Source organism: Melospiza melodia, chromosome 5 (assembly GCF_035770615.1).
Source record: "Melospiza melodia melodia isolate bMelMel2 chromosome 5, bMelMel2.pri, whole genome shotgun sequence".
Taxonomy (NCBI): domain Eukaryota; kingdom Metazoa; phylum Chordata; class Aves; order Passeriformes; family Passerellidae; genus Melospiza; species Melospiza melodia.
The window spans coordinates 27,693,828-27,720,278 of NC_086198.1; the positions used below are offsets into that span (position 1 = coordinate 27,693,828).

At 42.0% G+C, this 26,451-nt stretch overlaps 1 protein-coding gene across 1 annotated transcript in view; it reads left to right on the plus strand.

Annotated features, from left to right (window-relative positions):
- Positions 1 to 26,451, plus strand: part of ARHGAP24 (Rho GTPase activating protein 24) — a 183,107-nt gene that overhangs the window by 49,668 nt on the left and 106,988 nt on the right. The window contains exon 3 of the mRNA XM_063156692.1: positions 15,217 to 15,304. Within this exon, the coding sequence (XP_063012762.1) occupies positions 15,217 to 15,304 (88 nt within the window). The remainder of the gene's footprint in view (positions 1 to 15,216; positions 15,305 to 26,451) is intronic.

Sequence of the window (26,451 nt, forward strand, 5' to 3'; positions counted from 1 at the left end):
GCATGAAGTGCAGCACTGAATCATGGTGTCTTAATCTGATTTTTTTTCCCTGTGTTTGTTTTGTGTTTTCAGTAAAGCCTTAAGAAGTTTTAGCAGCAGCACAGGCTGTATCATCACTACCAGACTTAGCCAAGACTTAAATAAATTTGTTTGGTAGATGGAGAAATAGAATATAGAAAGTGCACAGATATTGAGAAAATAGTAGGGTTGTCTTCCCCACACAAAATAAAGCCTGTCTTCCACCTTGCTTTCAAAGACCAGAAATAGCTTTCTGTCCTCCAGGGGTTAGCAACCAAACCCCTTGTGTGTTTTTAAAGGTTCTTGGGTGGCCACAGGGGAAGGTACCGTGAGTGTGTATCCCCACATGGGCTCATTCCCCAAGTGACACATGAGTAACAGTGGTGCTGTTCCTTGTAATCTCACATAATCTCTTGATCTTGTCAGATAGGAGCACTTGTGCATTAGACTAATCATGATCAGGTCAATATGAGTGGCCTGAGAAAACCAGAATTCAAGTTTGTTCCATCCCACACTCAGTCTCAATGCTGTAAAATTTTCCAAACAATTATGAACGATAAGCAGTTGTGTGATAATCAGCCTTTTCTACAGCTTGACCTTTGTGCGGGTGATGGGCTTTTGATGATCTTCCTGTTTTGCTGTTGAAAGGGAATTTCAGCACTGTAGGTGGTCTGTGTCCATTAACAGGGCCGAGTCATGATGACTTTTTTCTTCCTTCCTTTTATTTACTTGGATGTGGTACAAGTGTGCATGGCTCATGGAAGTAGCAAAATGAATAGCTCACAGGAGAGCCTCATTAGGCTTGAAATTAAAATAATTGAGTCCTTTTAGCGTATTAGTGCTTAAGAATAGCCTTCTCTAAGTCCATTACCTCTGGGATAAAAGCTGTATTTGCAGCTGAATAAGCAGCATGTACAACATGACTTGTTGCTGGGGGAAGAGGCTTTCTTAGTTCTTCGACAGGCTTGTGTAGTAGAGAAAAACTGAATGACCTCAAACTGCATTCCTGAAATCCTCCTTACTCTTCAGTTGGCAGTCTGAAAATATTTCTATAAGTGTCTCTGGCTTTCTGGAGCTGCTCTCATTCCCTTTCCAGCTTGGACAGTCAGTGATGTGGGAAAAGAAGCTCCTGCTGCCTTCTGAGTCCAATTCTATGATGGCAGCGCTCAGCTAGTTTTTAATGGGTTGAACCCGGTTTTCTGTGCAGTTATTGATATAAGCTTCCATCAAGAACCATTCCAAGTTTTTTTTAGTAGACCAAACAAGGTAAAAATGTGTTCAGAGCAATCTTGCCAGACTGCCTTTAAGCAAGACACTTAATTCTCTATCAGCAGCAAAGGACATAAAAATAATTTGGCTCTTTTAACAGCTGAAGTTTATGACAATTGTACAGAGCACAGTGGAGTAGAGAAGAAACCGAGATGGTGCTGTACTGGTTAGTGCAAGAAACTTGAATACAGGAGGTCAATGGCAGTGCCTTTATACAACTTGGGTTTATCAAATGAGTCCTTTTTCTGCACTGGGAACGAGGGTAGTTGAGTTTAAGAAATTAAGATTAGCAAATTCAGGAGTTTATTGTGGACGGGAGAAATAGTTTTTAAATGTTTAAGCGCCAAAAAGGGCTTGGTGGTTGTTGTTCTGACATCTGCTGTCTTACTTTCAAATGTCTGTTTGTAGCAAAGGCATTGCACAAGGCAGCAGGAACCAGGAGAGATTGCAATTCCCTTGATACTTGTATGATATTAATAATGAGGAAGGACAGATGCCCCAAAATTCTGACAGTGTCTATCACATGAGACTGTGATAGACATCTATCCTTTGGATAGATGCTGTAACTTATCTAACTTTTTATTAAACTTCTCAGTTTAATAATAGAGGATGAGAATCCCTCAATGCTGGTGGTGTCTGTCATTTGTTTGACTGGCACTCATATTTAAGAGGCATCTTGGTCAGAAATGCCTGAAGTCTGGAATAGGTAGTACCAAAGAAGTGTGTATCAGTTAAAAGGCCCTGAAACTCAGTGACAAGGACTGTGGACTGAATGTTGGACAGGAATGTTTACAGGCTTTGGTACTTGCTCTGGTTTTCTTAGATCATAAAGCCATTTGCGTTCGAAAATAATTTTCTTTATCCTCAGTTCTTCTTAGCACTCAAAACTTGAAATCTTTGTGTAAACGGGAGTGAAGCCTTAGAGGGAGGTTGTTAAATTGTGGTACACATTTGCGTTTCAAAATGAAAACCTACTCAACCCCCTAGAGTTGGAATATTGTTGCATCAGTTGATCTTCTCTCCTTTAAAAAGAAAAGAGAAAAGAGATCTGGAGCAATCATTGATGCAAACTCTTCTTAGGAGATGGAAAAGGAGGTGGCTTAGACATGAGTTTCTAATTCACAGTAGTGGAAAAACTTTTGTTCCTTAAGAAAACCCTGCTGAAAAGGATGGATTCTGTGGCTTCAAATGAACTTGCTGCTGTTTGTGTTTGGGTGACTGTATGTTTGTCATCTTGTAATTCAGTGGAGCTCTCAGGCTGGAGAGCTTTCTTGCTCTGTTTTGCTAAGTGTGTTCCGTGGACTCCCACTTCTTGATTGGTGCTCTGACAGTGGATCATAGCAGTAGAAATTTTGATAATTTGCTTCATTCAGCATAGCTCTAAGTCTCACTCCAGACACCTCTGCTGATGCAGGCAGAAACTTAATCTGAAAGTCTTCTCTCCTTTAAGTTTAGGCTGTTGCTCAGTGGCACTCTCAGTTGGACTGGATTTTTGTAGTATATGTATTTAAATGTTTGTTGGGCTGAATAACAAGTCTTTGTGAAAAGTTCCTAGCTGGATGGATGGGGCCTGGGATGTGAGACCCTGGCTTTTGTGCATCTGAGTGCCTACACAAAGAAGTTTCTCAACAAAAGTGGAAACCACAGCAGTGTAATTCCTTCCCCTTCAGACAAATGCTTCTGAGGACAACTGCCTAATGAGAAACCTTGGAATGGCTGAAACCTTGCCTTTCCATGAAAGCAGCCCTTAATTTCAATCCCTCATGAACCTCCCAAAAGTTGCCTGTGAGTCTAGATGTCTTTTTTGGGTTGCTGTGAGACAGCAGCAGTGTGCCTGCTGTCTGCTTTCCCCGGGGTATCCGTCCAGCCATGCTGAATGACTCAGCCAGTTTGTGTTCAGCACTTCCTTCGCTGTTGTAGATCTAAAACGTACAAAATACTTAAGTTGGAAGGGAAACTAATAGAGAGAGCACCAAAACTATAAATATGAGATGCTGTTTGTCAAAATTGATGCTAACATTTTTACAACATGATTTGATTGATGTAAAACTTCAAACAGCAGCCTTGATCAGGATGCTTTTGTGAACAAGATAATTTATCTCAGCAAATGCGTTCACATAAATGTTTTAAAATGAAAGGCATGATAAATCTGTCTAGAGCCTGCACACAATAGAGCTGCCAAACCTGCCACCTGTTAAAGCTTTTAATGAACTGTTCTGTATTTAACAGAAAAAGTGTAATTAATGTTGTCACTTTCCTTTGCTGAGATTTCCCTTATCTCGGGCACTCTGAGATATCATGTAGCAAATGCTTCTGAGTGGAGCAGCTCTGGTGTTGCTCTGGTATTTTAATTAGAATTCAGGCAAACCAGTGAAGGAGCCATTAAATCTTAAATGTGGCTTTTGTGCAGCAGAGCCACAAGGACATGGGCCTTTTGTTCAAAGCCACGGTGAGAGCATGTTTATGTTTTGTTGGGAGTCAAAGGATGCCCATCCTCATGTTATGTTGTTAGGTTAATGAGAAAGTAGTTGCTCTGGATTTTCTAAATGGAAGATGATGTTTCTCAGAATAAACAAAGAATGTGCCAGGATGTTATGTTTCCATGTGTGTGAGAGAAAGCCTTTGAGTGCATTAAGACAGGTTGGTGGAGGTTTTTCTGCAGCAGGTGGGAAAAGTATTCAGAAGTCTTTCTCCATACCTCTTGTATCATCTCTTTAGGTACTGCAAGGCTCCTAGAAGGTCTCCCCAGAACCTTCTCTTCTGAGAAACCCCAACAGGGTGCTTTTTCCTGTCTTCTTTTCTTTCCATCCAGAAGCATACTGGATGCTTGCTCTGTAGGTCCTCGATTGACTTTGATTTACTGTGGATGTGGAAGACATTTCTGGCTCAGTAAACAATACTCCTAAGCTATGCAATGATCAGACTGATGTTGTAGAAGGGCAGAAAGGAGCTAGGAAGAGTAAAAGCAGCGGGTAAGGAGGTAGAATAGCAAGGAAGAAAGCTGTGTAGAGATTTGTGAGGTACATGGGCAAAGTTGGGAGCACGATCAGTAACAGTCATTGGTGGAATCACTGGCATTGTAAAATTGTACCCTTTAAAAATAGTAATGAAATGTCATTGGTTACCTTCATTGTGTGTTCTGGCTTCAGAAAGCAGCTTGTGAAAGCATCCTCAAAACAGTGACTTAAGCGGATGTTAGAATTCAGAAGTTTTTCTGTTTTGTTTTTGGCTCAGTTATGTTTTTTCCCATGAGATAAAACAGTGTGGTAGTTTTCACAAACTACTATAAACTTAAGACACCCTTCTTTTTCTTGTCACGTCCTAATTCATGGGTACCTGGGTTTCCCATGATGATCCCAGCTCCGGCTGGAGTCACTATTCTCTGTAGCTGTGAGCATGCCAGAAAATGGGGCCACTTCTGGTTCAGCTCCAGAGTAAAATTTTTGCTTGCATATTGGTGGGCTGACTTATTTGACATGTTTGCCCTTTGTTTTCACTTTGGAGAAAGCAAATGTGCAACAGAAATAAATGTGCATCTAGAAATGCTTAAACCGTCTGGAGCTGTCTCTCAAAAAAAGCAGATTCCAAAGTGTTGACAGCAGATGGCTGGTATGAACTACTTTTTCTTAATAGTTGGAAGAAAGGCCTTTTCAACAATAACTCCAGGCAGGGAGCAGTTCAGTGGCCAGAATATCCCTGTGTTTGCCAGAAAACCTGGAGCTTTGTTTCTGTTCACCTGCTGTGTAAACACTGCTTGGTTTCTCCTCTTCCATAAACAGTATTTCGTCCTCCTGCTTTTGTAAAGGCTTCTGTAGTTTCTCCTGCAGACCGTGAAGGCCTTCATGGTCACTTATATTTTGATAACTTATTAAAATAGCAACATGGAATCTAAGGTATTTATATTAATACTGTTGGAACAGAGCAGCTGCTGGAGTGCAGCTAATAATGCTGGCCTCCAGTCACCCTGAATCCATTTTTATTCCAGACTGTCTGGCACTCTGCAAGATAGACCCCCCTCAACAGTTCTGCAGAAAGCTTGTCACACTGTCCTGTGGAAAAGCAGATAAATGATGGTTTGATATTTAAGTCTCTATATTTTAAAAAGCTGTAGTAAGCCCAAGTACACCCAGTTGTTCTTGCTCTACGTGTACAAAATGTTGTAAAATACCTTCGGTGGTGTTACTCAGAGAACAGTTTAAAAATCTAGATTATGAGAGTCTTATTTATTCTCAGTGAAGTAAGTGCTATTTTGAGACAGCATAGTCTTGAAAAATATTGGCTATTTTTAAAAGATACCTCTAATTAAAAAGGCCAGCCTCCCTAGAGACCCTGGTAAGGTGCAGGAGCAAGTCTTTCTGGAAACTTTTACATACAGAGGGAGCAGCTCTATAGCTCAGCTTTGGCGTGGTCTCCCATAGTGTCCTTACAGCCAAACTGCTGAGATAAAAGAAAAGTAGCCTTTTTTCCCCATGGTTATATTTTCAATATAGATATCTGTTATCCTATGACTGTGGTATTTTAATTGTTCACCTGGTAAATTCCTCCTGGAGTAGCAAACTGTCAGAAGAGATATCCAAGGGGAAACAATAGGTCAATTAAGCAGGCACTGAGAGGAATTGTTTGTGGTGGTCCTTGAGTGGTTGTTGCCTTACCCTAGCAACCCTTGGTTTTGTGATGCACATCAGTTCATGGAGTTGAACTGATGTCAACAACTTGCCCCAGCTTGAAATAGTTCTGAATGTGCATTGTACCAGTAGGAGATTATGAAGAAACCACGTGCACACAAAAACCCCTCACCCTAACTTGTGCAAGCAGAATTGCAGAAATGTGCCTGCAATCTGCACAGCTGAACTGAGTCACTGGTACTTGACTTGACCTAAACCAGCTCCTCTTAAAATCTGCCTTGATTTTGTAGCTGTTTAAATTGGGGATTGTCTGGCACCTTTTCTTACGTAATTTAAGCCTTGTCCTCAAAAAACATGTTACTAATACACTAATAAGACTAATAATGAAAGCTGTGTCTCATACAAAAGCTGTAAAAGTGTGTGATTCTGACCAGTTATAAAAATGAAACTATCCAAGAAGTTCAGTTTCAAATTGGAAACAGTATCACAGAGTGAATGAAGCAAACGAAGATGCTGAACTAAAAGTAAAACGTGGAAATAGCTGCTGCACACAAATGCTGCACACACTGCAGGAGAAGTAGTTTGTAATCAGAGAATCAGAGTTTCAGTTGTGCTGTTTGTTTAGGTGGCACCTGTTCTATGTGGATAGCACAAAAGACGTGACCCCAGTCTCCCCCTGAGATAGAATCACTGCTATTTAATGTAATCCCTTAAACAAGTACCAACAGTGTACCCTACACAAATGCCAGAAAGCTAAATGTACTATTAATTCTGTGTGATTGTGGTGCTTGTAGTGTGTAGTGCACTTTATAAGCTGTGCTCATAGAAAATTTACTGTATAGATTAAATATAAACAATGTCTATAGATGTTAAAGCAACAGGCATAATGTAATTAAAAAACCTTGCAAAACCAATACATAACCCTTGCCATTAACATCTGAAATTTTTCCATGTGAAACTTGATTTTTTTTCTTGCCATAAAAAACTGCAAGATAATAGATTAGATAAGTTAGGCAGATTTCCCTGGGATGTTCTTGCTAGACAAAAGCTGACAAGAGTATTTGCACAGGAGAAAAACCAGTTCTGGTGGAATTTTGGTGGTCCCATTTCCATATCTCTCTGTGCCACCTTTTTTATGCTGTAAAAGTTGCACTTTATGTGTAATTTTTAGGAAATCTGCAACAACTTCAACCTTTGCTGAAATGGGTTATGGAAATTATTTGTCCTAGGTGGTATAGTTGGCCATATGTAGATTTCCTGGAAAAAACATAGAGTTGGCCTTGTCTCATGGATCCAGCCTGTTGACATCCCTCTTCAGAGTCTTCCTACTCTCCAGCAGATAACACCACTTGTAGCCATCTGCCAGCCAGATTTAACCCCATTTACACCCTTCCCTGTGCCCAGCCATCCAGGCAGCTTTTTAACCACAGCAGAGTGTGCCCCCATCCAAGGGAGGAGCAGCCAGTTTCTGCAGGAGAATGTGGTGGGAAACTGTGTCAAAGGTTTTATTAATGTCTTAGATAAGCATCCACAGCCCTTTCCTCACACATTAAGGGGGTTTCCTTGTGGTAGAGGCAAACCAAGTTAGCTGATCTGCCTGTTATAAATCCATGCTGGCTGGTTCTGTTCCCAAAGAAGGGATTGAGTAGATCAGCCTTTTCTTCATCCTTTGTCACCGCGTTTTACCCCACATCCAGTAAAGGGTGGAGGTTTTCCTTAGCCCTCCTTTGTTGCTAATGTATTTATACAATCATTTTTACTTCATTTATACAATCATTTGTCTTCTTCAGCAGTAGCCAGATTAAGTTTTAGTTGAGTTTTGGGCCTTCCAATTTACTCTCTGCATAATCTCAGCACATCCTTGTGCTCCTCCTGAGTTGCCTGCCCCTGCTTCCAAAGATCATAAACTCTCCTTCATTTTCCCTCTCTGCCAAAGCTCTCTGTTCACCCACATCTTCTTCACCAGCTTCTCTTTTGGCACATGGGGACAGCCTGCTTCTGCATCTTTAAGATTTCCTCCCTGAAAAATGTCCAGCCTTCCTGGACTCCTTTGCCCTGCAGGAATGTCTCACAGGGAGCTCAGGTCAACCAGACTTCTAAATAGGCCACAGTGTTGCTGTATCTGTCACTGGAGAGCTTTGTAGATAAATGAGAGATTATAACTGAACTTTTCTTCTTGTCAAATATTATCCTTTTGGGGAATAATTGCATTGTTTTGACCTAGATGTTCTCAGGACTGGAAGTTGGTAAATTTCCTTTGCACAAGAGATCTGTAAAGCAGGACTTGGTCCTTTGTGTTCTGGTGCCTTATTGGCTTTTTATCTTGGAAAAATCGAATTTTTTCTAATTAAAAGCTGACCAGAGCTATTGAAAGTATTTTTTTCTGAAATAAAAATACCTAAAAATTCAGTAGTACCCAGTTCCATTTTTGTATGTTGATCAAAATTTAATGACCATTGTGAACATAAATTTTATCAGAACTTCCATGTATGCATGTAATGATGCTCTCAGCTTGTGTTCATGAGTTCTTAAACTCATTGCACTCTCTGAATTTATTTATGCATCTTATTTTTTCCTCTGCCTTTGGAAAGTACCAAGGGACATTTCAGTGAGGAATATGGAAACTGCAGAGTGGGATCCACAGGAGGGCACCTCCTGCCCCTGAACCCTGTTATCTGTCCTCTTCCCTTACCGGAGCTCAGTCTTATCCCAGCTGTTTCTTCTCTCTTGCCCTTACTAGAGAAATCAAAACCATAGGCATGCAGTATGGATCCAGCCTCTGGGTTTGGGCAAACTTAATTTTTTGTTCTGTCAATAGCTTAACTTGGCATGGGCTTGCTTTCTCTTATGGGACAAATAAGGGAGGCTTTTGCCTGGTGGCTGCTCAAGCCAGAATTGCTTCATTCTTGAGGAAAGAAGTTTCTCTCAAGCAGAGCAGCACTCAACCATGAAGTGAAATGTCTGGCAGGAGAGAAGGAGAAAAATCATTAAAGAAACTGTAATCACATAGTAATAAAACTGTCAGTTCTGTCTATCATGTCAGAATAAATGTTTTGGTGCTCCCTATCAGGCAAATGGTAGAGATGCTATTCACCACCATGGGAAGGAATTTACCTTTTTTTTTGTTTAGTATTAAGCTATCAGGTAGGTTTGAACATTGCTTTAAGTAAAGGAAAAAAAAGATCTCTCTAGGCTCCTGTTTGCAGAGTTTCTGAGAACTAAACAATAGTTCTCATTCTTCAACAGAAACAAACTGTAAAAATGTGTTAACGTAGTGGGACAAGAAAATGTCAAATGCACAGTATTAATGCTTAATTTCATCCAACCAACCCTGGTTTGGGTTTTTTTTTTTTGTGCTTTCTCTTTCTTTGCTTCATTCCTGGCATGTTACCCCCTAAAATCTGAAAAGTCATCCCCAGCCATTGTTTTCTCCTTGTACATATTGCAAAACTGTAAATGGCTGCAGTAACTACAAGCCAAGGAGTGTATCACCTCCTGCAGTAAATATACTTCCTCCAGTGCTTTAGTTCCTTAAATAGTATAAAAATCCATTCTTGTGATAAAAATTAAAAAAATCTGCACTGACCCAGGGTTTGGAGCCAGCTGGAGAACTTGCTCAGGCCCAGTTTGAAATACAGATATTTCTGTGTAGGCAGTCAGATGAAAGGGCTGGCTTTCAGAGTTGCTGTGCCCTTTTGCAGCAAGTGATTTCATTGGGATCCTGGAAATGAATTGTAATGGTGGAAGTAAAGTTGAGATTTTAAAAAACCACTGCAGTCAAACTGCTTGTGGTGAGCATAGTGCAGGTTTCATTCATTACTGACCTCAGTATGAGTGGATTTCTGTCTCTGGGCTCTTGGCAGTGCAAAGGGCTCCCTTGGACCTGAGAGCTGTTTTTGTGGTAGCTTAAGAGCAGAAACAGCAATGGGAGGAACAAGATTTTATAAATAGCTGATAGCTTGCATGTTCTTTCTCCTTCTTTGCTATGCATCACTTATTTTTGAATTCACAGGTGTGCACGTCTGTATACACATGTCATGTGTTTTCTTTAATTTACATTGATTAACAGCCTTCTCTGTGAAATACAGTAGATTCCTTTCTGGTGGTGACTTTGCAAATACGAGTGATGTTGAGAGGATTATTCACTAAAAGTAGTATTTTTCAGTTTAAAAGTAATATTTTTCATTCTTTTAGATGACATTTTTCAGTTTAAGATGCCATCTGAGCTTAAGTCCCCTGTTGTTCCAAAGTTTGACAGTCCAGACTTTGCAGAAACAGCAACAGTGGCAAAAGAAGCCACAGAACACTGTTGTGTTGGATGTGGCTGTGAGTCATACAGAAGACACAAATACCCAAAGATTCCTTCTGCCTCTTCATCCCCTTCATCAGCTGCCTCTTCCCTGGCTGATGATCATCCTGTCTCTCTGAGAGCTGATGTGATGAGTTTTCCATGAAACCACAAAAAACAGATATGTAAATAAAAAGCACCTAACTTGAAAGTCAAAGTAGAGTTCAGTGATCTTTAAATAATGTATAAATAAATAAAATAAATAAAATAATAATCAAACTGGAAGGACAAGAAGAACATCTTATACAGTTGCTAGTACTGTGTACTTCTCATCCTTTTTTAAGGGGTAGCAGGACAAACTACAGCAACCAAATAGCCCCAGAGAAGGATAAAACCTGAAAACATTATTTTGGCAAGAAAGCACTTAATTGCCTCATGTCTCTATTTGCTTTTTGAGTAAAATCCATCCAGAGATATTTAACATCATGTATTTGTCTTCACATCTGCCAGTCAGCATCTTCAAAGCATTGCAATTCCTTGTATCATAGGCTTTCTTGGGCAAAACTTGGTATCTCCTGGGCAAGGTGGCAAGTCTGCTTCAGAAAACCGAGTTGAAATAAGGCAGGGGAGATGCACCTAGGGAAGGGTGGTGGAGCAGAGCCAGCAGGAGGCACAGGGTCACTTCCCTGGTGCAGGGTGTCACACGGAGCGTGCAAACAGAAGCACCATCTGTCAGCTGCTCCTCATGAAGCACTTGTGCAGTGGCCATCCTGTCTCCTCTTCCGTGCTTCCTCCTGAAGTTCAGCTGCTGAATGGTGCTGAAAATGTTTTCAGGCACCAGCATGGGATAAAACGTTTATTTGAGCAAGACTGTATCATACTGTGAGACTAATCCAAAGTAGATTGATGTCATTCTTGCTGCACTACAGTGTTTTGTCAAGCACTTACTTAAGAGAGCAGATTTTTTTTTCTTAAGTTAAACGCTTAATTTATGCAGATTTTTGGTTTTAGCAAATGTGCTGCTCTGCTGTTTAGGAGATCTTTGGTTTGAAGCAACAGTGTGCTATAGAAAAGTATGTGTGTGTGAGAATTTCCTTTGAAAATGGGCTTGTTATTCTGTTAGGGAAAAGTCCAATGCTTCTTGAGCATTCCAGATTTCTCCTGCATGCTGTGAGTCATCCTGAATGCTCAGCTAGAGAAGCAGAACTTCCCTGGTAAGGACAGAAGTGTTGGAAATGGAAAAATAACTCGGGCATACTGCAGGAGGAGCTCTGCAAAACACTGCTGATTTGGTCGAGGCAGAGCCTGCAAACAGAATGGCAATGGGAGCCAGGAGGGACTTGGGTCAGGGCCACATCTTTGTCCTACTTCCCTTTTTCCTGTATTTCTATATAGAGTGTATGTCTTTATGTCTTGATTCCTGCTGGCACCATGCTGGTTTGGTTTTGTCGTTTTTCTTTTTTGAAAGCAAAATATTAATCTGCTCCAATCTGCAGTCTTGGGTTGCGATTTTTAAAATATTTTGAATGATCTGAAGACTTTGATGTGAAGCAATGTGAAGCTGCCTCATGGTGGAACATTTGCATGCACACATGGCACTGACAGCCAAGTTAAACGTGTGTTTCCACTGGAAATCACCTTCCTCTTTTGTATGCAAATCACTGTCTTGTTAGGTGTCTAAGGCTTTTCATCTGGTTGCTGTTCTCCGACTTCCCCCTGGAATTAGGTACTCAAGCTAGAAAGAGCTTGAATTTGTTCAAGCTTTGCAACAAACTGATAGTCCATACTCATGGGACTCTCTGGGCTGTAAGGATGGGCCTAATGCTGCACCTTAAGGACCCAGAAATGCAATTGAGCAAGGGGACCAACAGCGATCTGGGGACCCCGTTTGTATCAGATACCCCACAGCTGGAGCTTTTTACAGTACAGATGTGTTCCCTGGGCATCAAGAAACTCAGCAAAGGGACACTCCAGACAGCCTCAGTGCAGTGATGCAGACAGCTACAAAGCTTGGCAAGGGGGAAGTGTTGCTGTGTGGTGAAGGCAGACAGATGGGTGTGAAAGCAGACAGAATGGGAAGTGAGAGAGCTGCAGTTGCTCTCTTAACGCTTTCTCCACTGGAGTTGGGCACCCAGGTGCATGTTGCACAAACAAAACTACTTTTTTTTAATTTAAAAAAACCCCCTCACATATGTATATTGAAGTGTTTCATGTGCACTGATGTTTGCAATAATAGTTCTGGAAATAGTGAAATAAAAACACCACTTGAGGACATTTGCTTTATAAACTATGGCAGTGTTCTGTATGGTGTTACAGTCTGGTTTTTCTTCATATTAACTTAGCTGTTGTGTGTGGCTTTAGGGTTTACGTTTTAGTAGATGGAATAGGTTTCATCTATGAAATGAAGGCACAGGTGTTATAAATAAAACACTTTTGTTTCTATGTTCTCAAAAATCCATCATTAGGAGAGCTCCCTGTAAATGGTAAGAGTTTTGCATCAAAGAATCAGAAAACATCACACTGTACTGAGCCTGCAGTGTGCCTGTTGCTAGTGAGTTGACAGCAAATTCAATGCAGTTTTCATTTACTGTCTCATGAATTGATTTTAGTCTACAGTGCTGTAGGCTAGGTCTCGTTAATTTTGTATTTTTGTTTAATTGAGTAGCAAGAACTGTGATTGGCTTGAATATGTTGTGTGCCCTCAGTGGTGCAAGCTCTCAGGACAGTGAAACTCCAGCATGAAGAGTGATCTGCTCATCCAGTGTGCTGGGTGGAGCTTCTTCTGGGTAAAACCAGCTCAATCTGAGAGAGGGAAATAAAGTCTTATACCAGTATTAATGGTCTGTTACACAGGACAAAAATGCATGTACTTAAAATGCCTTTTATAGATTCTTATTCCTGGTCTCCCATAAGTCTCAGAAAAAATGTATTCCTATTATTTCCTGGTTTTTCTTTGGGTGTTAATATGAGAATTTGAAATGCACTGTGACTTATGTTTTCCTGTTCACATAATCATTTTTGTTTATGATATTTTGATGGCCTAATAAGGTATTTCACAGAAGACTTTGGAGCGTGACATCTGTTAAGGGATGCTGCTTGTGGCAGGAATGAAGGAAGATCGCTCTGAACGGGGCTGTTGGACCAAGGCACAATGCTAATGATACATTTGTATATGCAGTGAGTGGGGACATCTGCCCACGACTGCTAATACCTGCTGCTTGTTCCACCTCAGCAGACAGCTGTGCTGCTTCATCTGCCTTCAGCAGCAGCAAGCATCACAGTGTTTCATAGAGGCGATCTGTATATTCTGACAAAATCTGCATCATCTGCTTTCAGCAGCAGCAAGCATCACAGTGTTTCCTGGGAGTGATTCTGTATGTTCTGATGAAATCTGCTTCATTGGCCTTCAGCAGCAGCAAGCATCACAGTGCTTCATAGGGGTGATTCTGTATGTTCTGATGAAATCTGCTTTCAGCAGCAGCAAGCATCACAGTGTTTCATGGAGGTGATTCTGTATGTTCTGACGAAATCGCTGTGCACTCTCTCTTTCCCTTCCTGTGATGACACTGTTCTTGCTGGCACACAGCACTGACGAGTTGGTACAGAGCCCAGACTCCACACCAGCTGGAACAAATACTTATTTTGTGAAACATTTGTTCCCTGTTCTTTCAGGTGGCTCTTTCCTGTCATTTTGTAAGAATTCCTTTGTGAGAAAACTGTCTAGACTTCCCAATAATTGTAAATGGTTCTGCTTGTAATGAAGACTCCAGGTCATAACAATGAATACTGGGTAACAAAATTGATGGTTTTCATGTACAGGGATATCTTTAGGGCTGTTTAAATGAGGGGTCTGACATATTTAGGCATTTGGTTAAAACTACTATGGAAAATAGTGCCGCATGTTGGACTCAATGATTCGTCAAGGGATAAGGACCTTACTTGATGTATTCTGTGTTTAAGATGTGTAAGTTATGTAAGTTGTTTACTTTGGAGATGGGGGCCCCATTGTGCCATAATTGGAGAATATTACTAAGTAGATGTTATCTCCTGTTAACAATGGTGGAGAGTTTGTACCTAATACAATTCCTAGGATGCTGCTCTGAAAATTTATCCCTGGACAGCCATCCCAGGATAATTTCACTGAGGAGTGCTTGCTGATGGGGGTTGAAATGGTACTAGGAGGAGCTGTAGATTCTAAAAATGAAAAAGACCTCTCAGAGGAAAGGCGTGGTCTATCCATGCCAGGTGTGAGCAGACCAAAGGAGAGGGAATAAGCTGTGTCTTCAACACAGCCCCAGAAATGTTGTGAGGGTTACAGGAGTTGTTTTTGTCTTTGGATGTTACTAGAAGTATGCACAGCTAAAATTCTCCACTTCTCTCAAGGTAGTAAAGTTGTAATAAAGGCTTTCAATGCCCATCACAGAGATTTTCTGACATCTCTCTGCTTGTAGCAAGCACATCTTTGGACAGGACTCTCTTTGTGCCTGCTGTGGCTTAGAACCAGCAGCCTGGCACACTGCAGTCCATGTTTTCTCTGTATTTCCTCCGTGGGGTGCTATGGGAAAAGGGTCCAGAGCAGGAACTGGGTGTGTGCACCCCACAAACTGAGGGTCCTCGTCTATCCCCTTTGGCTTCAGCCAAGAGACCTGGCTGGTGAATTCACCTGCCTCACATATGCAACTTCCTACCTCTTCAGTACCCCTTGCTTTTAAGTCTTGATTTTTCCCTGCAGAACAGTGGGATCAGTACATGTGATAAGTACAAAACTCTGCATGGTATCAAATACCCAAGAGATTAAAAAAACTTAAAGCTGTTTTCAAATGCCTCAGTTAATTAAAGTGATCTGTGATGTTGGCTTTTGGGATAACCCCTCCTCAATCTCACTTTGGAAATTAGCTTCTCAGGTGTTTACAGTGAAAAATTCATGTTTAACCCAGTCCAAAAAGAAGAGGCATTAGTCTGTCAAAGTATGGTAGCAGTTTTAATTCCATGTTTGTTGTTACTTTTTTTCTTTAGGGTACCATCTTTCTGCCTGGCAACAGAGTAATTGAGCATCCCTGCAATGAAGAAAGTCCAGGAAAGTTCCTTTTTGAGGTTGTTCCAGGTAGGATATTCTACTCCTTATCAAAAACCTTTGCAGTTTGTCCTCAGTGACAAATGGCCACATCTGTTCTGCCAGAACAGAAGCTGAAGGTGATTAATGATTCAATTTAAGGGGGAAAAAAAAGGTTTAATTTGTTAATATGGTGGTTCATAATTTTTTCATTCACCCCCAGGCAGCATAGGAAAAGGATGTGTATTTTATTTGTCAGTGTAAAGCAGAATTCCTCAGGGCAAGGAAGTGCCACGTCCTGCTCTTGGATCATAACAACCCCATGTGGCACTGTGGGTTTGCCAGCAGAGTGGCTGGCAGACTTCCCTGCAGAAAAGGACCCGGGGTGCTCAACAGCAGCTGGACACGAGCCAGCTGTGCCCAGGTGGCCCAGAAGGCCAGTGGCATCCTGGCCTGGATCAGCAGCAGTGTGGCCAGCAGGAGCAGGGCAGGGATTGTCCCCCTGGACCTGGGGGCACCATCCCCTGAGTGCTGTGTCCTGCTCTGGGCCCCTCACTACAGCAAGTCACAGAGGGGCTGGAGCGAGCCCAGGCAGGGCAGGGGGGCTGGGAAGGGGCTGGAGCCCCGCTCTGAGGGAGGCTGGGGGTGGTTGAGCCTGGAGAAAGGGAAGCTGGGTGGGGACCTTATTGCAGGTAACAAGTGACAGGATGAGAGGAAATGGTCCCAAGTTGCACCAGCAGAGATTCAGATTAGATATTGGGAAAAACTGTTTCACTGAAGGGGTTGTCAAGCATTGGGACTTCCTTGTGGGAGGGAAGTAGCGGAATCAACCTTATCTGGAGGTATTTCACAGATTTACAGATGTGATGCTTAGGGACGTGGTTCAGTGGTGGACGTTGCAGTCTTGAGTTAAGAATTGGACTTAGTTTTAAGCATGTTTTCCAAAATGAAAGAATTTTGTTTCCACATCCAGTCAGCCTAGTGTATTTATTCCATATGTTCTGTTAATCCCAGTATCACTTTTCAAATTGCCTCCTATCATGGCTTTTCGGAAGGGCAAACAGATGGTAATGTCTGTTGTTCTGGATTTTCAACTGTCTAAGTATCAGGCACAAATGTAGTTGTGTTCACTGATGTGCCAAGTTATAATAAATTGTAAAAGTGTGAGAAATAGGAAGTAGACTCCAAAGCTTGATTGTGAAAGCCATGGGCAGCAAGGGATTGTTATGCAAAGACAGCCAGTGTGGTATCTCTGCGGTTTAACACTCACCCCAATCTTGAATCAATCAGATTTGGAAAGTTTCTCACTGTCTCTCCTCAAAGTCCCTTTTTTGTATGTTCAAAATATTGAAAGAAACCTGTTTATTAGTATTGCAAGTCTGGAGTGGACTAAAAATCTTGTTTCTGTTGTAAATTAAGAGAATTCTCCATATGTCCTGGTTTATATGACACCTTAATCTGTCTGATAATGCTGACCCTGGGGATGCTCGTCCTTCATGCCCAAGTTAAGAGTGCACTCCATTTCCCAAAATGTTTGTTACACCACCTTTCCGGGGAGTCAAGTAAAAAAGTAATTTGTACTTACTTTTGAGCTGAGTTCAGTATTTACCTGGAGCATCCCTGAGAATCAGGTAGGCTTTTTTGTTTTGCTTGTTTTCAATTCTGAGAATGGGGTTTTGAATGTGTTTTAGGATAGCCCAAGTGTATTTATTCCCCACCCCTGCCCCTCCTTGCTAACAAGCATGTGGCTACAGAGACTTCCTACTGAACATCTAATGCCAAGGATTCATGACCAAAAAAAAGGGTATTTTTGGAAAATCAGGACATTTCATACCATAGCACTGGTCTTTGGGCAGTGAAATGAAAATGAAGACTCAGACTAGCTGTGGTGGAGGTATCACAGTACAGATGTGAAGTAGAAGTGCCAGCTGTATTTTGTGCAGAGATGAAGTGAGCGTTGTTGCTGTCGTCATGTCACTGCTGCTTCTCAAGGCAAGAATTTGTCATCCTTCTGTAATGGAGCTGTTTGTCATCTGTATCCTCTTAGTGACTCAGTATAAAAGTCAGTTTTATAGGCTGACAACAACACAACTGAGCTCATTGAGTGTAGCACAGAAAAGTGTATTGTAGCTAAGGTTCTGTTTAGCCTTTGTTAGCTTTCATATGGGAAATCAGCTATGTAGCAACAGGATCTATTTGCACATTTTAAAGGATTTTGTCAACTGAACATTGTGTTAAATGCATGGTGCCGAAACTCATGCTGCTCTTGCATTTTTTCCCTGTATTAAAAGTTGAAGCAATTTTAGTTCCTATCCCAAAAGCAAAAGGGACAAGTCCTCTTTTTGTCTCTCGTGTCTGTGGGCGGCCTGAAAACTTGTGTACGTGTGTTTGTTTATTGGTAATACATGCAAATTATTTTGGGAATGTACGTGGGAGTAGGTTTATACTAGGAAACTAATACTCTGTATGCAGCCATCTCTGAGGATGAATGGAAAAATGTGTGGGGAGACAAGTATCTTGCAGTTTTGGTGCTGTAATTAAAATACAGATGCCTTCAATTTGCATTTTGAAAACATTCTGTTCATTCTCTAAGTCATTAGATGATTTAATACTTAAAATTTTTCCTTCTTTAAGAAAAAATTTGGCGAGCTGACAAAGTTAATTTACAGGAGAGAAACCCTCTCCTGTACAGCACAAAGCCCACACCACTCTTCTGTGTGGGAGTTTTTTGTGCTGGAGTCAGTGGCCATGAAATGATTAGTGGTGCCTATGCCTGTGCACTCAGAGGAATGTTTCATGGTCAACAAAAATCAGAAGAGGGTTTAAATTAATACCTTTTAGTGGGAAATGTGCACATACAGCCAAGTTGTGTGATTAGCTTTGAGTGATTGCATTGTATTTGCTAATTGTTCTGAGCTTTATGTAGTGGATAAACCCTCATTCTGTGCATAGGTTGGATTCTAAAGGAAAGCTGAGCTTTTCTTCTTGGTGTGCAGTGTAAATGGGGGAGGGCGTCTGTGTTACCAGGGAACTGGAACAGGTGACCTTGCTGTGCCTCGGGGGGTTAATGTCCCATCTTGGCTGTTTTTGATGGCCTGGAAAGGCTCGGGATGGCCTTGGGACAGCCCGCGCTCCAAAGGACGAAAAGAGTCTTCAGGTTTTTTCTCGGTCTTCAGTGTTTATTGGTTTTTATCTACAAGATTTTCTCTCGCCCGGCAGAGGTCTGCACAGCAGCCAGCCATGAGCACACTGAGAGCCCTCGGGGCAGTCACTGATCTTTATACCCAAAACTACGTATAAGATATTTACCTATTTTCCCCAATACCTTTCACCCTTATTGACCAGTGCACTTTTAGTAAGGACCAATCCCAAAGTGCCACCACCACCACAGAAGATGGAGGCCAAGAAGAAGAAGAATAAGAAGGACAGGACACGCCCCAATTCCTCCATCTTGTTTCTCTAGACCCCCCTGTACTGAAATTCTAAAACCTGTGTTTCACACTATAATTAACCTATCCCTTCACCATTTATCCCAGTAAGATCCTCCCATCCTCATACAGGTGTCGTCTCCCGTGCAGGATCAAAGTCCAGCCACCAGACACTTCTGGCAACATTCCAGGACCTCCGAGTCCCCCAAGGGTTGTCTAGGTGACTCTGCGCATCAGGACTGCTGTGCTGAGATCCCACAGGTTAATGTCACCCACAGGTGCAGGGCAGGGGCACAGCTGTGCTTTACATGCGTGGTGCTTTGCAGACAGGATTCCTGCCCCTCACTGGCACCCGGAGCAGCCAAGCACAGAGATGTGGGAAGCTCTGGCTTGTCCCCTGTTTCTCACACAAGTTTTAGAGTCCTCTGGACTCTCCAAGGATTGCTGTCCGAAGGCGTTTGGAGCAAGTGCAGCATGAGAAGCCTGGCAGCAGGGGCCTGTGGCTTTCCCAGGGATGTCTGGAGGCTTGTTGGAGCTCCAAGGACCTGAATCCTCATTTTCTGATGGTCCCAGGAAGCACCAGCAGCTCAGAGTACTCTGGGCCTATGTCGGCAATTGGTCTAGAAGAGATGATGGTTATTGAGTGGACAAAGCAATGTGCTTCATCATTGACTGGACTTTGATCCTGGAAGCTAAGCTGCTCATACTGCTACCCCAGCAGCTGCTGTTACTTGAGGTCCTTGAGTGCTAGCTGATGTCCTTCTGTGAGTCTGATAAATCATTTTGCAGCTTGGCCTCAGGTAAGAAGCCAGATCATCACTCCAGTGCTGCCTCACCATTTGGATGTTACCAAATCACGTGAAAAATTAACACAGAGGACAAGGTTACTTTCAGGACCATGTTCACTAGCAGGTGACCTGTTTGCATGCTGTGATCTAAATCAAGAGTTCCCTTACAGACACAAAACTCCTATAGTTCTTTGATAAGTTTTGTAGTTGCATGAATTTTAATACTTATTTAGTACTGTTTAAACTAGAACATAAATTTCCAAATACTGATCTTCAATTCTTTGTGGAATCTTTTGCTTGTAAACTTTGTGCATCTGTGTTGTGTTTTTTAATATTGACAAAGTATCATAGTCCAGCATGTGCATCTGTGTAGATCAATTTGCACTTCGGTCTTACTGAGGCACCAAAGTCAGCTCATCCCACTAAAAGCATTCTCTGTGCAGCCCCAAGTTGTGTCTGCAGCTTAAATTTAAGTTTTGTGCTTAGGGATTATTCAGACTGTTAGGAAAACTGTAATAATTCAGCAAAGTCACTTGTAGTCTATGCTGATGCTTTTTTTTCGGCATTTGTGTGCCTGCTGATTTCTTGTGCTTGTGGATCCTGGGCTATATCACTTCCTATCAGGCAACATGGGATTTTGTCTTCAGTCATGGATGGTGGAGACTGCAGAAGGCAAGAATTATACTTTGTTAAAGGTCAGTTTGTCAGGCTCTTAATTAAAACCTCTGTGAGGGAGTGAAATACTAAATTCAAAAAACTTTGAAATAGGGGTTGGTTTTTTTTTTTTCATTAATCAGAGGAAGAGTGGCATCCAGAGGTTTTTTCTTTGTTTCTTCATGTATTTGATTGCATGTTGTATGGCAACCTGCAAGAAATGTAATTTAACTGTTTTGGTAGGGAGTGTGAGGTGGGCTTGGGGTTTTTTAAGCTTCCTTTATGTGAAAGATTGGATAATAAAGGATTTTGCTGCTTCTCTTGCAGCAAAGTTTTCACTGCTTTTAGTCAGCTGAGATGTGCATAGGTGGGTCTGTGCCCCCATGGCTGAGAGCCAGGTGGGCTCTGTGTTGTCTGTGTGTGTCACACTGATCTCCCTGTCAGTGAACAGCCCCTTTAGCCTCCACAAAGGTGCTGGGAGGTTTGAGAAGGTAAGTGACTGCCAGTTTGTTGTGAAGTTACCAAAACCTCCTGAGTTCCCTGTTGCTGTACAGTGGTTAAGCCCTCTAAGACTTTCGCCGTGAGTTCTCAAAACATCTGAAATGAGAAAACCACACTAGGTGCTAATTTTTGCCAACTACTGATTCACAGTGATTTTAATTAAGGGTCCATGAAGGCCTGAAAATGTGGATTTGCTACGTTCACTTGTATTTTTCCCTAAGGAACACAAGACAAAACAGAAATTGCAGATATATCTTTTTCAGCTAAAAAAGCAATTTTCTTTGAAGTGCTCCTGTGTCCCTTAGCAAGTTATATACCAGGTGCTTACTGGTAGCTTCAACTTCAATACCCTTCTCCTCTAGTATCAGTAGTTTTTAGTCCTGTAAGTCCTATTGACAGCCAGATTTCTGTGGGATGGGTGAGATTGGACATTACAGTGAGGCACCAAGCAGGGCAGGTGATGAGCTGACACATTTGACTGTGGCTGATACAATGCAGCATCATGTCTCAGGGATAGAAATGTTGTAGAAGGTTTTGAGCCTGTTGCTTTGAAATAGAACTGTGTGTTTTCTGTAAGGATGTAGCTTGTAAGAAATCAGGGACAAGAGCTCCCTGCCTTGTCTTCTCAGGAGTAATTGCCATGCCCTAAGTGAGGATGCACCCACACATGCAGCGAATAGCTTTCCTTGAAGCCTTAGCAGAATACTGGCAGCACAGTGCAATAAGCAAATTCTCTTCTGTTGACTTCAGGAGAAAATTGTTTGTGTATTAAGAGGTTTTTCCTGCCCTGATACGAAAAAAAGACTTTGCACAGCACACGTGTGCACACACCTGAGCACTGCGGGTGCTCTCTGCCTTTGCTGTCAGGCAGATTCTCTGCATTCCCTTTGCCATCAGCATAGCTAGCCCAATTTATTCCCTTTTCTCCACGATATAAAACCCCAAACCAAGGTGTTAAAGCATTCAGCTGCTCTGACTCCTTGCTGGCGCTGAATTCCTGGCCGCTGGTATGATGCGGGCGGATTTAATTGATGCTGCCAGGAAGATGAATGCCTCCCCCTGAACGTGCTGACAGCCAGCAGTGCCTCTTCATTAGTCGTCAGGAGCACGGCACCTCAAGGGCATTGCTGATAGCGCCGACTGAACTAATTGTACCTCTGATATCTCGTGGAGGGAGCAGACAGGCTGTTTAATCAAATGGGCACCGGCCCCGCTGCACAGATATCTCTGTGTAATCGCCCATTGCGCTGAAGCAGCTCTGAGCGCTGCTCCTTCCCTGTCGAGGATCTCCTGAAAGCGCTGCCATCCTTATTAAGGGTGATACATTTCTCGGAAATGGATCTGGTTGAGAGCCACCTCTCTGCACTTGAACACATTGGCATGCACTGCCTCATTCTCATCCTTTGAAAGGTGATTCAAAACTGATTTTTTATTTTTTTTTTAACGTGAGTCTCAGTGGTTCCTGGAGTCAGCGAGCCAGGGAAATGAAGCTGGCTGAAGCCTTGCTGCATGTTTCTCCCAAGGTTAATGGTGAGGGCTCACTGGAAAGGAGCTTTTCCACCCTGAGCAGCAGCTCTCGTGATACGGATTTAGTTGATGTGCTCAATTTTGTCTCCTTAGTAGCTTTCAGAAAAACAAAACCCAAACCATCCTCAGTCTTACATCCCTGTGAAATGAGATGGTGGGTCATGCCACTGAGCTGTTGTGCTGCACCATAAAATCTGCTCATTTCTGGACAAGTCAATGCATGTGGTATCCCCTTTTTACCTATGTTTTTGTGCCTTTCTTGTCATGGCTACTGAGCAACAAGGCACCAAGTTTAAGAAACCTTATTCTTGTTCCAGTGCCTCCTTCTGTGACATTGAATCAAGTCTTACCTTTCTGTGCCTATGTGTCCACATGTATTTGAGATGACGCCTGTAGAACAAACCTTGCATATTAATGGGGTCAGTCTGAATTAATGATAACCTATATATGAGGGCTTTGGGGGAGAGAGGCAAGGCTGAGATTGAGACACACATTTCCAGAGTGACATGAGTAGTTTTGCCTCATCTCCTTCATATGGAAGATCCCCTCACAACACTGTATCTTAAAGATTAGGGTCTCGTATTATGAGATCCCCTCATGATACTGCATCTGATTAAAGATTGAAATTGGTGTTACTCAGATTTGGGCTACTAAAGGACTACCAGAAAATGTCCTGTTTATCATGCAAGAGGAAATGAAGCACCTTTTCCTGTTCAGAAGATGAAGTTTCTTTTCTGGTAGAATTCAAGCACTGGTATGTAGCAAAGAAGAGCCTGAAATAACTGTTTTACACATCATTTCTTTAAATACAGAAATATTAATTCACAGGGTTTCTTTCAGCCCAGAATTATCTGATAGTAGAAGTTTGGGCCATCTCGTTTTAAAGTGATGGAATTAAATCTAGAATTAAATCTTTTTCTAAAAGAAAAATTAAAGAAGAGTCTTCTCTGAATATCTTCTCTGAGGTATACAGCATGTGCAGAATAAACACATTTCTCCTTGCTCAGATGGCTTGAGTGTGTAACTTTGTATTTAGTGGAACATCACAGATTTTTATATATAAAACCCATTACCTTGAATCCCTTCTATCTTGGTGAATGAGTGCAGACTATAGGCTGAAAGTGTGTTTATATTAGAAGTAATAGTAATGTTGCCTGTTTTCTGAATGTTATTTTCTAGTTACAGTCTATTTTGAAAATAAGTGAGGGAGGTGAATAATTTCTGAAATCTACTGAACAATTGTGTATTTCATTTTCTTTCATCTGAAGTAATTCTGCTTAATCATCTGTTCTCGGTGACATTAATTTCATGTGGCAGAAGACTGTACAGACTATAACAATTCACCCATACTCCATAAAAATATACCATTACTCAAGCATGGTGTATGAAGCTGAAGTTAAAATGTTATTTTTCACTTCTGTCTTTTAATTCCGAAGTGGATTGCTTTTATTGATCGTGCTTAGCCTGTGGTGCATGTGATCTGAGGTGTGTTGAGTTAGCAATATCGATCATTTGTGACCCACTGCTGTCATTCTGGAGGTCATCTGCTGCACAGGAGAATTTGGAGCATAATGGCAAGTGGCATCTCTAAAAACTTTAGTGGCAAAAAGCAAACTCAGTGGTTGAGTTTGTGATAAACTTCTTCCACCATTGTTGTGTGCACACCAGATTGGCTCCCACTGAGGGTGCAGCTCATAATGAAAATTACATTGAGGGGATATGGCTTATTCCCAGCCTATTTTAAATACTACCAGTTGTAATTGCAGCAACAATGAGATGTCTTTTCTCTGCCTCAGCTCTGCAGCCAGCACTGGATTTTGATGATCATTAATAATGTTGGAACATGGCTTAAATAGTGCCAGAAATGCAGAGAGAGTTCTCACAAAGCCAGGTGGTCTGTGGGAAGTGAGAAAGGTATCTGGAATGAGAGCTTGTTCTTGGATCATTTCTGGTAGTGATTTGGGGGCCAAATTATAGGTGCGGGGAAGCACAATATTGGCTTTTTCCATTGTTCTGTTAAAAGGTGTGAGAACATACCTGAACTTTAAATGTGCAGACTCTGTGGGGCTAAAGATAAAGATAAATTGCACTCCAGATGTGTGACTGGAATGAGTTGTGAAGCTACAACAGGTCATCAGTAAGGTCTGTGTCCATTATCCTTGTGTCTGTGTCTGTTTTGTTTGCCAGTGCAAAATCCTGTGCGTTGATACTTTTGGCATTCTCTGGGGTGGAAGTAAAACTTTGCCTCAAAAGAAGCCTTTTTCTAAATACACCAGCTGCCTTGGTTGGTTGTTAGGGGTTTTTTAGCTTCATTTTTAAGTCCCTCTAGTGGCGACATCAGAAAGTCCAGTGAAGTAATATATGTTCTTGTGTCTGGGATAGCCTGTCCAGGGCTTCAGTTTTTACCTGCATTATTGCTTTTTGGAATAGCCTTGACATATCATGAAGCACAGTTTGCAACTTAGATTCCCAAATAAATCCTGTGAATGAGGAAGAAAGTACTGGGAAAAAGTGAAAAGTCAGAGGCAGTGATAATTCGAGCTTCTTTTAAAAAAAGATGTTCCTAAATGCCCATAGTGATATTTTTTGAGTGGATTGGGATGATGATTGTTTCACTCACAGAATTGAGGATCTATTCAGCTTTAGTCAGCATGGTTTTACAAGACAATAATGCTTTCATTGCAATTGTCTGTGTGCACTTTCTGTATTTCAGTTGTTAAAAGACACTCTGTATTCGATTAAGTAATGAAAATAGCATTGTAGGAAGAAGTGAGACAGAAATGTGATGGGGGCAAGCTCCAAAGCATAGAAATTCAAGATGCCATCATTTGATGGGGCATTTTCTAGTACAGATGTTTGCCACTCTTTTGTAATAGTAGTAATAATAAAAACCAACATAAAATACCCATTACCATTTTCAGCAAGAAAATCTGCAGCTGAAAAATGTAACTCAGTTAAGATGCACATCACCTCTTATGTGATACAGCTGATGGGATTCCACTGTAAATGGCAGGAAAGCCAGAGAGGAAGTGACTTGCCTGAAGCTGTCTGGAAAGCTGGTGGCTGAGTCTGAAGGCAGATCTTACCTCCTTGGTGCACCAAAGACCCATGCCTCTGATGTGGGATTAAAAGGATACAAGTTTGTGAAGTCCTCTTATCTCTGACAGTAGTGGGAAAATCCAGGTTCCACTTGGATTAAATGATGGTTTAGCCAAGCATCCTCAAAATATGTTACTTCATAGTGCCTAGGTAGTCTGAATAGGAACTGGATTATTTTCCAGAGGTTTGCAGATCTCACGTCAGACAACTCATGTTTTCTCAAGTGCTTGGGTGGTGCTGCCTGACTGAACCCTCCACCCTGTAGCAATATGAGGCTCCCAAGTCCTTTGCTCTTTATCCCACCCTTCTGCAGACTCTTTCATCTTCCCCCTTTTCCATTACTGGTGCCTGGGGAACACTGATCCTTACTTAAAGCATCATCTGTCTTCTTTTCCGGCGTTGTATTAAATAGGGTGGGAAAAAATTTTCAAACCCAAGGTGACTGCAAGGACCTCACTTGTTTCTTCAGCATTGGTGTCAGATTTAATGCTGAAAAGGCAGAATATCAGCCAGTTTCAGAGTTACATCATGTACTTGGTTAAGCAGCATGTTAAAAGTGAGGTTAGGCTGATTCCTTCCCTTTGATGGGAGAGGAAAACCTTTCTGTGGAATGTGAATGTCTCTTAGGCCAACATTGTCTCATCTCTCCTGGAGTTACAGCTTGTGCTGCTACCTCTGGAGGTGGGGATCTCTGCTAATTAAACTCTGTCTCTTATAAATCTGATGGGCATAACTTGTGAAATCGTGATGTTCTGTGCTGTATTTCAAACCCCTGCTATATCCATAAATTTAGTGAGCTCTTAAGTTTTATTTTCTGGAAGAAATAGCAAGGAGGACCGTGTGATTGATGTGTGTTCGTGAAGGGACAGTGTCAAACTGCAAGCCCATGGCTGACTGTCAGGTTTTATGGAGCAGGCCTGCAGTTTAGGTGATGACTAATGAAAGCATGACGTCAGGGAGCATTGTTCCGTGGTATTACACGGATTCCTGCTGCAGACTGAACAGTCTCTGCCGTGGGAGGAGTGGGGCTGCTTGCTCTGGGTTGGAGTGAACCAAACCCTGCAGGCAGCACTCCCTGTGCGGCGTGTGTCGGGAGCAGCCTGCCCATTGTCCGTGCGCCGTTGGATCTGCTCCGCAAGGGCTCCTTTCAGGGTGACACGGAAACTGTGACAGCCGTGTCACACTCTGCTGTGTGCCAGCA